At 35.4% G+C, this 14,961-nt stretch overlaps 5 protein-coding genes across 5 annotated transcripts; 3 read left to right on the plus strand and 2 right to left on the minus strand. All coding sequences in view use genetic code 12, as the record gives it.

The window, feature by feature from the left end:
* Nucleotides 1–277: 277 nt before the first annotated feature.
* Nucleotides 278–1,240, minus strand: PRS3 (ribose phosphate diphosphokinase subunit PRS3; the record flags this gene model as incomplete). The annotated part of the gene is made up of 1 exon (XM_064997239.1): nucleotides 278–1,240. The coding sequence occupies one exon, from the start codon at nucleotides 1,238–1,240 to the stop codon at nucleotides 278–280; it is 963 nt and encodes a 320-aa protein (XP_064853311.1).
* An 855-nt stretch (nucleotides 1,241–2,095) lies between these two features.
* Nucleotides 2,096–2,617, minus strand: ROX3 (Rox3p; the record flags this gene model as incomplete). The annotated part of the gene is made up of 1 exon (XM_064997240.1): nucleotides 2,096–2,617. One exon carries the CDS (start codon nucleotides 2,615–2,617, stop codon nucleotides 2,096–2,098), a length of 522 nt encoding a protein of 173 aa, XP_064853312.1.
* A 1,215-nt stretch (nucleotides 2,618–3,832) lies between these two features.
* DASC09_036420 (NuoI/complex I 23 kDa subunit family protein) lies at nucleotides 3,833–4,504 on the plus strand (the record flags this gene model as incomplete). The annotated part of the gene is made up of 1 exon (XM_064997241.1): nucleotides 3,833–4,504. One exon carries the CDS (start codon nucleotides 3,833–3,835, stop codon nucleotides 4,502–4,504), a length of 672 nt encoding a protein of 223 aa, XP_064853313.1.
* Nucleotides 4,505–7,779: 3,275 nt separating this feature from the next.
* HUL5 (ubiquitin-ubiquitin ligase HUL5) lies at nucleotides 7,780–11,184 on the plus strand (the record flags this gene model as incomplete). The annotated part of the gene is made up of 1 exon (XM_064997242.1): nucleotides 7,780–11,184. One exon carries the CDS (start codon nucleotides 7,780–7,782, stop codon nucleotides 11,182–11,184), a length of 3,405 nt encoding a protein of 1,134 aa, XP_064853314.1.
* A 626-nt stretch (nucleotides 11,185–11,810) lies between these two features.
* DASC09_036440 (aldehyde dehydrogenase family protein) lies at nucleotides 11,811–13,655 on the plus strand (the record flags this gene model as incomplete). Its single annotated transcript, XM_064997243.1, has 2 exons — nucleotides 11,811–13,397; nucleotides 13,524–13,655. Coding segments are annotated over 2 exons (1,719 nt in total), but the record flags the coding sequence as incomplete, so codon positions are not given.
* Nucleotides 13,656–14,961: the final 1,306 nt, after the last annotated feature.

Consider the following 14,961-nt stretch of genomic DNA (forward strand, 5'->3'; position numbering starts at 1 on the left):
TTTTTTTTTTTTGCTTCTGAGTTTTATTTGGAGTTTGAGGAGTTTTTTTAAAGTTATCTAAATATGCCGAAAAACTCTCCCTTTTTCGTTATATACTTAAATATAATTGACGATGGAAAAGACAAAGTAAAGATGAATAAAAAAAAAAAATTAAAGAAAAAAAAAAAAGAGGAAGAAATTAAAAGCAGTGACTAAATAACCATGTTAAGAAAAAAGAATTGCGAGCAGAAAATCAAAAGCGTTTTTTTATTTATGATAAAAAGAACAGGGGGGAAAATCATAAAGGAGAATGTCTAAACAAATAAGAAACACTTTCACCATTATGCAATCTTCTAATAGCTTCAGCCAATACACCACTAATATCAATGGTATCCAACTTTGGACAAATCTTCAACTTGTCTTCGAATGGAACGGTATTGGTACACACAACTCTGTGTAACTTACTACCATTGATATTCTTGATGGCATTACCTGATAAAATACCATGGGTGACAATAGCAATCACTTGCTTTGCATTATGCTCTAATAAAATATCAGCGGCTTTGGCCAAAGTACCACAGGTATCAGCCATATCATCCACTATAATACAGATTTTATCAGTCACATCCCCGACAAGTAACATTCGGCTGACTTCATTAGCAACAGCTCTTTCTTTGTGGATCAACGCAAAGTTCAAGTCCAAACGGTCGGCCAAAGACGCAGCTCTTTTGGCACCACCGGCATCTGGAGAAACCAAAATGGCGTTCTTGTAATCGATCTTTTCCTTGATATATCTAAGAACGCTTGGCTCGGCGTAAAGATTATCGGCAGGAACGTCAAAGAACCCCTGGATTTGCGCAGCATGCAAGTCCATAGTAATAATATGGTTAACCCCAGCAGTGGTCAACATATCAGCAACTAATTTAGCAGATATTGGAGCTCTGCTTTTATCTTTTCTATCTTGTCTAGCGTATGGGAAGTTTGGAATCACTGCGGTAATGTTTCTTGCCGAGGCTGTTTTACACGCATTTACCATTATAAGTAATTCGATCAATCTGTCATTGACATCACCACAAGAGATCTGAGAGATAATGTAGATATCCTCATCTCTAACGGACTCGGCAATGGAAAACATCACCTCACCACTAGACTCTCTCTTTATGTCCACCTTACAAAGATCAAGGCCAAGTCTAGCAGCCACGGAATCGGCTAACCCGCGATGAATATCACTGGAAATTAATTTGATTGAATTAGTCGCCATCTTTTAGTATGAGAGTGTTCTTGGTTGTTGAGCTTTTTTTGTAATTGCTTTCTTCAAGGGTTCTTTTCCGAGGAAAGCTATTTGAAAAAAGGAGCAGTGGTGAATTAAAACAATGCGCACACCAAAAGGTAAAATCCGTACGGTGGTTTCAGCTAAATATCCTCGACGAATTTCTTGAAATCGTTTTGTGGGGTTGGTTCAACGTTGGAAAGCTCCAGCTTTTCAATCCGCTACTTGCATCATCTAGTGAAGCAAGACGGTATAAAAAAAAAAAAATTTGCGTAATGAGCTTGATTTTTTTTACCCTACTGCACCGACACCATACTCTCGGCAAAAGTATGGCACAGATGACTAACTAGAGAAAGATGGTAGGATTATTGCTACTGAGAAGATAGAGGATCAACAGTCGAAATGATGGTTTTTTACCATTTAATAGCAATCATGATGATCTTCCTCCAAGGTATTATTTACCAATTGTGTCTGAGTGTATTCCCCTACCCTTACACCAATATGGTGGGTGGATCGAGATCACCTCCTCTTTTATGATTCTTCTATATATTCAGTGTGTTTCTTATATTTATCAACTCCAATCCATAGTAGTTTTTCATTACTAGCCTGTCAGTAACCTACTATTTACAACTAAGAGGCACAAATGGTGCGCAACCCGAATAAAACAAATCTGATCATTTTGGACAAAAGAAAAGAAGAAGAAAAAAATATCATCCAAAAATACCTATAATATACTAAAAACAAATAATAGCAATCAGAAACTTCAAATTTCTATGCCTTAAAACCAAAACAATCAATCGTAAGCTCATAACATAAACATAATATCCCTAAATACTGGAAAATTCATCAGCTAGTCGAAGGAGTAGTAGCTACTCTGCGACGTTTAGAATCTTCATCATTTCCTGTACTTTTCTTCTTTCTTTTCTTACCTTCGCTATCACCGTTAGAAATACCTCCGTTCTTCAAGGTACTTGAGTCGCTAACCGCCAAATTGGCAACATCAAAATTAGGAATCCCTGAGTCCGGAGTTCTATCAAACCGTAGCTTATCCAAAAGGAAGTTCATGTCAAGGGTTTTGATTTCTGTTTTGCTGGTATCGTTGGCGTCATTCTCATATACTGGCCTAAACACTACCGGGCTGATATCCTTCTCTGTGTCAATTATCGTGTGCTTCCCTGGTAAATCAGAAATATGGGACTTGTAAGATTTTCTAAGTTTCACCCCTTTAGTTCCATCTGGGTTTGTACGAGCAACAGATAGTGCAAGGCTATTCAACCCATATAATTCAATGAGATTTTGTTTAGGAGAAGGTCTCGAAGGTTCATAAAATCTGTTTGAGTCAATGTAATAAAAATCAGAGGGAGACATTTGTGGGAGGGAAAACGAGAAAAAAAGAAAAAAAGAAAAAAAGGAATCGGATTCTTTGGTTTTTATCGGTATTCCGCTCGTGGATAATTGTGAATATCTGGTCTTCCCTTACCTCGAGTCGTCTGCCTCATCTTCTGGCGATAATAATATACTAATAATGTCTTGCGCTGAAACTTGAATGCTTCTGATCCGGGTAACATGTTTCTCCAAAAACCTATTAAAATTTTCAAAAAATTCTGAAATTTCTTACTCCTTCTTCTTTCCATCTTCTTTTTTTTATTTTTTATTCATCAATATAATCTAAATGTGCTCCTGTTATGGGGATATATTTGTGTGTATTACGAGATTATATGGTGTATAGAAATAATAATATACGTTGTTCTTTTTATCCACCTCGGGGGACGTACTTCTATATATTTTATGGCATTATATTACATTTACCAACCTCTTTTTCTTTTCTTTTTTTTTGTTTTTGGCTTCTTCGAAGATCCTTATGTCCTTTGCTCCATGATATAATGATTCAAAGCGAAGCCTATAATAATGATTCAATATAATTCTTCCATTTTAGTTAGAAATACAGACAAATGGCGTCATAACAACGAACTTGTTTCATCGTTTGTCTTGAATATAATTGACACAAATTTTTCTGAAATTAATCATTTTACAACACTTGAATAGTATAACAAGGTACTATTTTTAAGAACTTCCAGAGAGGATAGCTTGTGTGTTTATTACTCCCCTGTGTGTGATAGTTGACAAAAGATTTAGGGAAGCATATTTCACGTGTTGCAGTAGGGTGACATCTATCCAAGATCTGAACTGAGAGGGCCCAGTGAAGGGAGAGTGGTACAAAGGGAAAAGACCTGTTGTGTATGGTACACTAACAATCTTTTCTAAAACCACAAAGATTCCTCGACTGCTGTAAATTAGATCAATTGGCCGAGGATGAGAAAGCACCTTTGGAGTAGGAACCAAGCAAAAATATATTGCTAAATGCACTACCATAGAAAAATATTTGTTATGAGCGTGTGCTGTTGCTCTCTCCAAGGGGAAAAACTGCCCCCAGGGACAGTCAACCTATCAGAGGCTGCGCTTTAATAATTTAGGAAAAATTGGGTTGGGGGATTATTTTTTTTTTTTTAGTCTTACTTGATGGATTGTATTTCCAAAGGTTTGTTGGTAGTCGTCTATTACTAGTTATCTGAATCATCAACCATGTTCAACAGATTTTTAGCCAGATCAACCTCTCAAATACTTCAAAAGAGATTGATCTCTTCTTCAATCAAGAGCTCCAAGCCTTTTGCTGGTACCGCTACTTTGCCTACCGGTGGTACATTGGAAAGTACTTGGCCTTCAGATTTCAGACAAACCAGACCAAAGACATGGGAAGAAGGCAGCGAAAGTGCCTTGGATAAGGCTACCAAGTTCTTCTTATTGGCTGAAATGTTTAGAGGGATGTACATATGTCTTGAAATGTATTTCAGAGCCCCATATACCATTTACTATCCATACGAAAAGGGTCCAATGTCCCCAAGATTTAGAGGTGAACACGCTTTAAGAAGATATCCAAGCGGTGAAGAAAGATGTATTGCCTGTAAATTGTGTGAAGCTATCTGTCCTGCCCAAGCAATCACCATTGAAGCCGAAGAAAGAGCTGATGGTTCAAGAAGAACATATAAATACGATATCGACATGACCAAATGTATATACTGTGGTTACTGTCAAGAAAGTTGTCCAGTCGATGCAATTGTTGAAACTCCAAACACAGAATACACTACTCAAACTAGAGAAGAATTGTTGTACAACAAAGAAAAGTTGTTGGAAAATGGTGACAAGTGGGAGCAAGAAATTCAATACTGTTTGGATGCTGACGCTCCTTACAGATGATTCAATGACCATTTATCAAGAAAGAAGGAAAAAAGGACAATCATATAGCATTGAACAGAGGAAGACAGGAGGTGAACTTTCACTAAAACATAGTACTCATAATATCACTTGTTAGTTCACCAGTTTTTGAATGTGATGAAATTTTGCAACTTTGCCTTTGATCCGTTTTATTGCCCTCCAATTAAATTTTTACGTGCTTATTCTATGTTAGTATTTTTTTTTCAATTATTATTTTGCTTTTCAACTATTTTATTTCTCATTATTGAATAGGGTTATCAATCCAGGTCTAAAAAAATTTCTGTATCATTATTCATTCACACATCTCTCTCTACTTATTGCATTAGTATAAAGTTTTACTTCAATAAAAACTTATTTTTTCAAACGATCAATCATATTGAAATCCTTGTATGACATCTTGTTAGGACAATCACTATCCAAGGAAAAAAAAAAAAAAGGGGAGGGGGAGCTTTTTAAATCACAATTATATAATAAAAAGAGAGCATTTGGGTTGGCTATCAATAATTCACAGTTAGATCATGTACGTTTTATGGAAGATTGATTATAGTACAAGAGCACTCTTTGGTACAGACCGGTTTGATAACAAGTGAAAACATTTAACATGAATGCATTGACAGCATGATATCTTGCACAGCGATCAATGAACAATTCACATGAGCCAAAGATAAAGAGAAAAAAAAAACATTTTATTCGTATAGTTTGCCATCTAGTGTGAAAAAAAAAAAATTAGACAGAGATTGGGGATTTCACCATTCACATCTTTGAACAACTCTGAAAAAAATATCTTTCAACAAAAAAATGAGATTATTCTCTTGGGGGTGATTCGAACACCCGATCTGCGGATTTATGCAGGAACTTTACAGTCCGATGCCTTACCAACTTGGCCACCAAGAGCAGATTTACTTGTGAGCTTTTCTGCATTATATATTATGGCATTACTGTTTGGCCGGGTAACCTTTAAAACTTTATACTCTCTTAAAATCGATCATTTTAACTAGTTTAGTAGTAATTGAAAGTGCAATAGTAATTTATTCGTATAGAAATTCATAATTTATATTCAAAATATAAAAAGATTAATAACTATGTATGTTGGGCTCCATTATTGTTGGGTCATTTGAGTAGCTGCGAGCTAACCAACATTAGATGATACAGTTGGGGGTGAGAATGAGTCTGACATGTGAGGGCTTGGGCTGGGTTATTATGAATTTATAATGTCTGCTATTTGTTAAATATCTATTTACTTTGGCTCAGCATTTTAGGCTGCAGGATTTTTGGATCCTTAAAAAGTAGATTCATTCATCAATGAGAATTATGGCTAGTAGTTCAACCATCCGTCAATGGTCAATATTAGAGCATGGTAAAACAGGAGCAGTGTAATCGAAAGTTATATTGTATGAAAAATCTACAGTAGCGTATTGTACTTGTCGTACTTGTCCACTTTTTGCTAAAAACACCCTAGAGTGTCAATAGCCATAACACCATTACTTCTAACCCATATGTTCGTACTTTCTATTTATTTTACTTATTCTACTTTTATTATCTCTCTACGATTTTTAGAGAGACAAGACATTATTCAATTATATATTTTACTACGTTGTTAACTTTGTTAAGTTATTGTTTGTATTAATCCAGAATTATCTTAAATCCGATATTCTTAGACTCTATCCGCCGCTACCACCGACAAGATAGGTCTTACCCTACTACAAGCCATAATCGCGCGAGGTCGACAACAGCAGTATTCAAAACACACGTGCATATCAAGAATTAACATTGTATAGCAAAGCATCATGATAAAATAATAGGAATAATGTCTTCTGAATCAAACATTGTTAACTGTTATTCAGAAATGAACATGTGCACTAGGTTAGAGATGCCGGCAGTTTCTATGGAATACTCCTTGCATGACCACTTCTGTTGTCATTTTTTATAAAAAAGATTTAAAGATTAATAGCGGTTGGGCACAACACTCAACGCTTTCCGAAAAAAAATTTCAACAGATAATCACTGTAGAGGAAAATCAGAATTGATGACGACACGGGCAGGACTCGAACCTGCGCGGGCAGAGCCCAAAAGATTTCTAATCTTTCGCCTTAACCACTCGGCCACCGTGCCAGCTCTATGGGCTTTTTATTTTTTAACATTTCAATAACATAAATATACAAAGGTTACCCGGCCCATCGTTAATATATAAATAATTCATTCATTCCCAGTTTACTTGGTTTATTTAAATTATTTAGTCTACTTGGATTATTTTACTATTATTATTTTATTGATTTTTATTTTTATTATCCCCTCAGAATTCTGATGGTCACTACTTTGAAAATACATATTATTTGAGATATAGTGCCAAACCCATTAACAAAGACCTCCATCTCATTTCATCAAGCTCCTAGTGATGGGTAATTAATTCACTAGTGACTTCATATCATATTTATACATTGCACCTTTTTTCCTTAATAATCTTGATTATTGAGTTTTTTACCGGTGATGTGATTAATCCTTAAAGCAAGGAGCGTGATGTTGTGAGAAAGTTATAGTGTTTTTCTTCAAAAAGTATACCTGTGATATCTGATGGATGCATCAAATGTTCTTTTAGTTAAACACCAACATAAAAAATTCACCGTTTATATTTAAAGTATAAAGATGTTGAATGTTTTGTATTAAATAAAAAGAGAGTAATCATGTTTCCAGACAAATCAATAAGTAATAAAAGTAATGAAACGTGACATTTAATTAGAAATAATACTACAGTGTATGATAAGAGTTGGCATTTCTGACGTAATATTTCCTGTGTTATTATGTGGCCTAATAATCATGTACCATCCATTATGTATCCTCAAATTATAATATACATATAATACTCATTTCAGCTAGTAATGTTATTTATCATATTAATGTGCCGTGGTTATATACCTTAATATATCTCATTGAACTTCAGAATTCGCTAGGATCTTGTGGTACCATGATTTGAAAATGATAAAAATAATGCACACTAAACCCCATTGCTGCTTTCATATTAATGAGAGTATATGCAACCCATAGAACAATTTAATACTGATACGATAATGAAATAAATAACAACAAAAACCAGAAAGCTCTAATAACAATATGAAAATAAGAAAGGTGCGTGAGTCCGCTTAATAATTCATGCACGGAAGCTCCCTTTGTGATTTTTTTTTGATGGCAAATCCTATCTTGACGTTAAATGGGTGTGATTGGAGAAACAAATCTGAACAAACTAAAGAAAATAATCCCCAATGTCAATATTCAATGGTGAATTTAAGAGAGGAAGAGTGATAAATCTTGGTGGGTCTAATAATTCGGTGTCCAAGTCATCAATTCTACAAAAAACACAAAATCAGAGGGAAAAGAGAAAGATATTGAAGAAAAGGGATACTAGCGCCAGAATTCTTCAGAAACATATTAGAGCATATTTGGAATTGAAGGAACAGAAGTCCATGATATCCAAGAATTGGCTAAATATATATGATAAGAAGGACATCAATTCGGTGGTTTATCAATTTCTGTTCTTCCATTCAGTTGAATCCAGACAGAATCCCAGGGATGAATATGAAAGAATGGTTAAACTCTCAAGTACTTTGGATGTTGATAGAATCAATGATTTCAATATAAAGTCACTTTTTAACAGCCTAGCTTCTTCCTTTGACTATTATTATGACTCAGATGCAATGTCGGCAAAAGAGAGTTTAATAATATTATCAAACTTGTCGGGAATTATATCAACAAGGAAAATTATGAGCATTAAAGTTGACAAGTTATTCAGCTCGTTTGATAAGAATCTTCATGATTTAGTCAATAATAAGGAGGTGGAAAATATAATAGCAAACTTGGATTTTGTTGATCCGATGGAAACTTTTAAGTTGTTTAAAAATTCCCATATTATACGGTTAAATTCGATTACGGCACAAGTGCTGAAGTTTGATTTCAGAAGGTTGAAAATTGAGGAAATCTCTGATCTTGATAAACTAAAACTTGTGAGTAATCTATCAGCTTTAGTGCAGCAGAATGCACATGATCTTGAAAGCATTAAATGCTGCATTGATTGTATTATGTTTGTCCTAGAGGCAGTGGACTCCCGAATTGAACAATATGGTGGCGACCAAATTAACGAATATATTGATTATCAAGTAATAAAGTTACCAAATGACATATACAGGAGATTAGACTACATTTTCTCAAAGGATTTCTTACTATTGATACTAGATATGATTAAACGGAAAAAAGCGTCAGCTGCAATTTTACCATCACTCTATTCATCTCTATTGAAACTTAAATCGGAAGCATCCAAAGATGTTAGCAATTTATTTATTTATTTATATCTCTTTGGTTTACCAGAATCTCGGAAACTAGTATTCAATGATAAAGAAGATGATGATGATGTGATGACTGATGATGATTCTAATGAAATGAATTTAAAAAATAATAGAGTATTATTTGAGTATATCTTAGATCTCTCAGAAGAGCAATTAATTAAAAACATTAACAAAGACTTTTTGGAGAAATTTTTCCCATCATTGTTGCACAAGGGATTAACAAATGAATCTATCTTGAATGAAAAGTTTTTCACAAAAGACTTGTTCTTATTTCTAGAAATTTTTTCTTACTGGTTAGTGATCTCGACAGATTCTATGATCAGAAATTTACCAGAGAATGGTGAGGCAGAATTTCTCACAAAGAACCAGCTCATATCTTTTGTAAAGTTTTTGAAGAACCTCTGCCTACTTTTGACATGGAATAATATCAAGATTATTGGATTATTTAATGGTGACCCTATTGAGGAATCAAAGTCTGAAAGTTCAGCGTTTGGAAGTTCAGCGTTTGGAAGCTCAGCGTTTGGAAGTTCAGTGTTTGGAAGTTCATCATTTGAGAGTTCAGAAAATATAAATGCTTTTGGAGGGTCAGAAGCAAGTGATTCAGAAAGAGAAGAAAAAATAACTCATAGAGGGATCAGCTTCCGCGATTATGTGCTCATTAAAAAATTATGCTTTAGAGTTTTAAACCAGTTAAATTTGATTGACTCCAGGTTATCATTGTTGCCAAAAGGGTTTTGGAAGGTTAATGATAAAAGATTAGAAGAGCAAGATAGATTGATACCTATAATTGCTGAAGAAGAAGAAAGTAAACAAATGCAGGATGAATCTGAAGATCAGGATGGTGATGATGAGCAGGATATTGAAGCATTCACGACCCATTTTGGAGGAAGAGCTTCTTTACAAATTGACAAAGCTAAAGGCAGCAAGTCCAAGATTTTACTCAAGAACCAAGACATTGAAGGGGTGTTCAGTATTTTGAATAATTTGCCATTTTTTATTCTGTTCGATAATAGAGTCAGAATTTTTCAGATGTTGATTAGTTTGGATCGTGAAAGAGGCAGATATGATGTGAGAGAATTTAATATGTTGAATTTTTTAACGGGCCAACCACAAGAAGGCAGGAATACAGCGGAGATTAAGCGTGATAATCTATTGAATGATGCGTATGATGCATTTGGGAAATTAGGAGACAACTTCAAGTTTCCATTATCGGTGAAATTTATTGACGCTTATGGTGAACCTGAAATGGGAATAGATGGGGGAGGTATAACTAAGGAATTCCTTACTAGTGTGATTAACGAAGGCTTCAATAACTCCGAACTTTCAATTTTTCAATCAAATAGTAACCATTTATTGTATCCCAATCCTAACACAATTTTGAACTTGAAGTTCAACAATAAATTTTTGGAAGGAAATAATTTAAAACATTGGGAAGCAACTAAGTTGAGGAAGGTAGAATTCTTGGGAAAAGTTATTGGAAAATGCCTTTACGAAGGAGTCCTAGTTGATGTGAATTTTGTTCCTTTTTTCTTGAAAAAGTGGAAATCTGTAGGTAAAGTCTCAACTTTTGATGATTTAAATGATGTGGATCCACAATTATACTCAGGGTTAAGCAAACTTTTGAATTTGGACGATGAGTTCTTTGAATTTTCTGATATGAGCTTTACTATTACAGAAAGAATAAAATTTCACAAGCCAGCTACAAAGGTTTTTAATGTTCGAACAGCCCAAGAAGAAGTTGTTGAGGAAGCAATTAATAATGAGAATTTGGTAACCATTGATCTTATTCCAAACGGAGCTAGTGTTAGTGTTAATAATCTGAATAAACTTCAGTTTCTTAACTCTATAACTAATTTCAAGTTGAATAGATGCATAAATCCCCAGATAGATATTTTTCTTAAGGGACTTTATCAAATCATTCCATCACATTGGCTCAATATGTTCAATCCAAGCGAATTGCAGCTGTTGATAAGTGGAGGCGAAAAAGATATTGATATCAATGACTTTAAAGCAAATGTTGAATACGGTGGATACACTGAACATGATGATACTGTGAAGTATTTTTGGGAATGTGTGGAAGAAATGACTGCAGAGGAGCACTTCAAATTGATTAAATTTGTGACTTCGGTACCACGAGCTCCACTATTAGGATTTGGAGACTTGAATCCGAAATTTGGTATCCGTAATCCACGAGGTGGTAGGGAAAGATTACCGACAGCTGCCACGTGTGTGAACTTGTTGAAGTTGCCAGATTATGGAGACAAGAGGTTATTAAAGGAGAAATTATTATATGTTATCAACTCGGAGGCAGGATTTGAATTATCTTAATTGTGGAGTGTGATGGATTAATTTATTTGGGTTTCTACGCTCCGAAAAAATGAAAGCACAAGCTAAGAATATTCTTCTTCTTCTTTTATGTATTAAATTATTATAATGATAAATCCAATTGGATTGTGGTATAGCAATTCAATATTACTAATACCAGCGACTTGTATCTATATATCTCGCTACTATTATTTTATTAAAATGAAAACCCAACATTTATCGAATTCAGGCATCCGTCACTGTTTTTTCTTTTTTTTTTTTTTCGTTCTAAAGAAATTCATGTCATGGGATTGACAAGAGGTTTCTGCATAAAAAAACGTCATAGAAGAATACAATTACCGATTTTTTTTTCCAGTACCGCACGTAGCGGGAAGTTCCCTTAATTCAAAGTTATTGTACAGACAGTGCTGTCACTTGCCCCAAAATTTTTCTATTTGTCGGTTTTAATATCACCCTTACCCCTTGATCCTTTTAACCAGTCACCCACGGGACCACCAATGAGGGTGGAACGAAAAAAAAGAAAAAAAAAGCAAACCGTTCGGGTGAAAGAGCAACAACATGCGGGGTATGTGTGTCCCAAGTCTCGCAACCCGCAAATGTGGAGTGTCATATTTTGATCATCTCCACAGTGCCCGCAATTGCCCCTCTTTTGCTGTGGGCCATTACTATATAAACCCCCTGGCCCTGGCGAGCCTTCAGAAATTTACCACTGGGCCTGTAGTCTCTCACAACCTCTAGCAAATACGATCACCATGCTCGCAGTAAGATCAATTAAACCAACTATCAGAACCTCTATCAGAACTTTCTCTGTATCCAGCAGGGCTTTCACAAGATTGCCTCTTTCTGTTCCAATCACTTTGCCAAATGGGGTGAAATATGAACAACCAACTGGTCTCTTTATCAACAATGAGTTTGTCTCTTCCCGACAGGGCAAGACTTTTGAAGTCTTGAACCCTTCTACTGAAGAGGAAATCACCCATGTGTACGAAGCACGTGAAGATGATGTTGACCATGCTGTTGAAGCTGCTCACAATGCTTTCAAGCACACTGACTGGGCCACTCAAGACCCAGCTAATAGAGCCAAGATTCTTAACAAGTTGGCTGACTTGATTGACGAACACTCCTCCGTATTGGCTAGTATTGAATCTCTTGATAACGGGAAGGCCATCTCTTCTGCAAAAGGGGACGTTGGTCTTGTTGCAAGCTACATTAGATACGCTGCTGGTTTAGCCATTAACTACCAAGGTTCTATTGTCGACACTGGCTCTACTCATTTCAATTACACAAAGAAGGAGCCTTTGGGTGTTTGTGGTCAAATCATTCCATGGAACTTTCCATTGTTGATGTGGTCTTGGAAAATTGCTCCAGCTTTGGCTACAGGTAATACTGTTGTTCTTAAGCCAGCAGAATCCACCCCATTATCGGCCTTGTATGTTTCCCAATTGGTTAAGGAGGCTGGTGTTCCAGCGGGTGTCTACAACTTGATCCCAGGGTTTGGTAAGATTGTTGGTGAAGCAATTTCTACTCATAAAAAGATCAAGAAGGTTGCCTTCACTGGTTCCACTGCTACTGGTAAAAGAATTGCCGAGGCTGCTGCCCAAAGTAACTTGAAGAAAGTTTCATTGGAATTGGGTGGTAAATCTCCAAACATTGTTTTCAATGACGCCAACCTTGACAAGACAATTAACAACATTTTGGTTTCCATTTTCTACAATTCTGGTGAGGTTTGCTGTGCCGGTTCTAGACTTTATGTTCAAGAAGGCATTTATGACGAACTTGCTGCCAAATTGAAGACTGCTATTGAGCAAGTAAAAGTTGGCGACCCATTTGATGAAGCCACCTTCCAAGGTGCTCAAACATCCCAACAACAACTTGATAAGATCTTGGGATACATTGATATTGGGAAGAAAGAAGGAGCTACTGTCATTACTGGTGGTGAAAGAGTAGGTAACAAGGGTTACTTCATCAAACCAACTGTTTTTGGTGATGTTACAGAGAATATGCAGATTGTCAGAGAAGAAATCTTTGGCCCTGTTGTTTCTCTTACTAAATTCAAGACAATTGATGAAGTCATTGAAAAAGCTAATAATTCTGAGTATGGTTTGGCTGCCGGTATTCATACTACTGACTTGAACAAGGCAGTTGATGTTTCCAACAGATTAGAAGCGGGTACTGTCTGGATTAACACTTATAACGTGAGTATTTTTGCTTTTTATGTATGCAAACTAGGTTGGGGATATCTTTGCATGCTTGTGCATATGGCTCGACATGCATATTCCAACTACTGACAGGCCATCAACATTGTTTGAATGATGATACTAACGTGATATTTTTTTTTTTAGGATTTCCATGCTGCAGTTCCATTCGGTGGATATAAACAATCTGGATTCGGTCGTGAAATGGGTGTTGAAGCTTTGGAATCGTACACTCAAGTGAAGGCAGTTCGTGCTGCTATTGAAAAGAAGAATGAATAAATTTTTCTGGGAGTCTCCTAAGAGAAATTGAGTTTTGTTCTTTCAAAATTTTTTTTTAAGAGTATGAAACTAATATTTCACGATTTTATGATTTGAGTTTTTTAAAATATTTCATTGACTGTTACGAGGTGTGTGTGTGTGTGTGTGTGTGTGCGTGCGTGCGTTTTTCCCGTCAATTTTACGAGGTCGTAGCGTATTTTTGCTATTTCATCAATACTGGGTTCAGTGGAACCTGGAACGAATAAACATTTTTTTTTTAAGAAACCTCAGTAAGTTTAGCAAAGTAAGTTTAGAAAATATCTTGAAAAGTTCCAGTATGTTTATGAATGCGCTTTTTCATGTCATCGACATGCGCTGTCACTTATAGAACCCCAGGAATCAACTAAGGGTAAACTGTTTTTATAAAGACTTGTTCCAAAAATTATGAGAGATATTTTTTCACTACTTTTATTATACTCATATTTGGCTCTTATTTTTTCTGATTCCGACTCTTATTTTCTCTCTATTGATTTTCAGATTTAATTCAAGTGTCTGCTCGTTTGTGTGTATCATTGAATTTTGTTGGAGACTCCCCTTTAATATATAAATTCTAGCAGCATAGAAGTTAAATAAAACAAAACATCCGTTATAATATGATAGCATTGGAGACGAGGGCCTAAAGTACCATTTTGCCTTTGGCCTGAATTGCATATTGTTACTATGGGTGCTTTCTAAACTTGCAGTGTTGAGCAAAACGCATGTAGCTATACCGAAATATGGATTCTAGGATTCTCCAAGCTATTCTGGCTCAGAAATTAGGCTGAGTAGAATAAATGTGATGATAATAATGACCTGGTGTCTCAAAAATGGGTCTAGCATTCTCTGAGTTTTTTCTGAAGCTGCGGCAAAAAAAAATAAGTTAATTGGATATAAGAAACCCATGCACGCAAATTATTTAATTTACCTAATTGATGTGACTATAAAACAAACAGATAAAATGCCTTATAATTAATACTGAAACAGATATTCTGCTATTCTGCCTCACGTCACTTTGGGAGGGTTTATATTTCAGTAGGATTTACTGAAATTCATGTATAATAATATCCATAGATGTAGAATCATGTGACCGGAGTTTATCATTTTTTCCCCAAAAAATCTATTTTATTCTTAGTCAAAAAACAAAAAAAAAGACTTTCAAGCTTTATTCATAATGAAGGGTTCTCAAGTATTTGGCTGACTTGCTTTATTTGGGTATATTATTTTCTGCGATCCGTGTCTTAAGGCGTCTAAGGCAATTCCTCGGGGCCTGTTGGTAGATCAAACCCTT

The sequence above is a fragment of the Saccharomycopsis crataegensis genome (genome assembly GCF_037102585.1).
Source record: "Saccharomycopsis crataegensis DNA, jcf7180000000084, whole genome shotgun sequence".
Lineage (NCBI taxonomy): Eukaryota > Fungi > Ascomycota > Saccharomycetes > Ascoideales > Saccharomycopsidaceae > Saccharomycopsis > Saccharomycopsis crataegensis.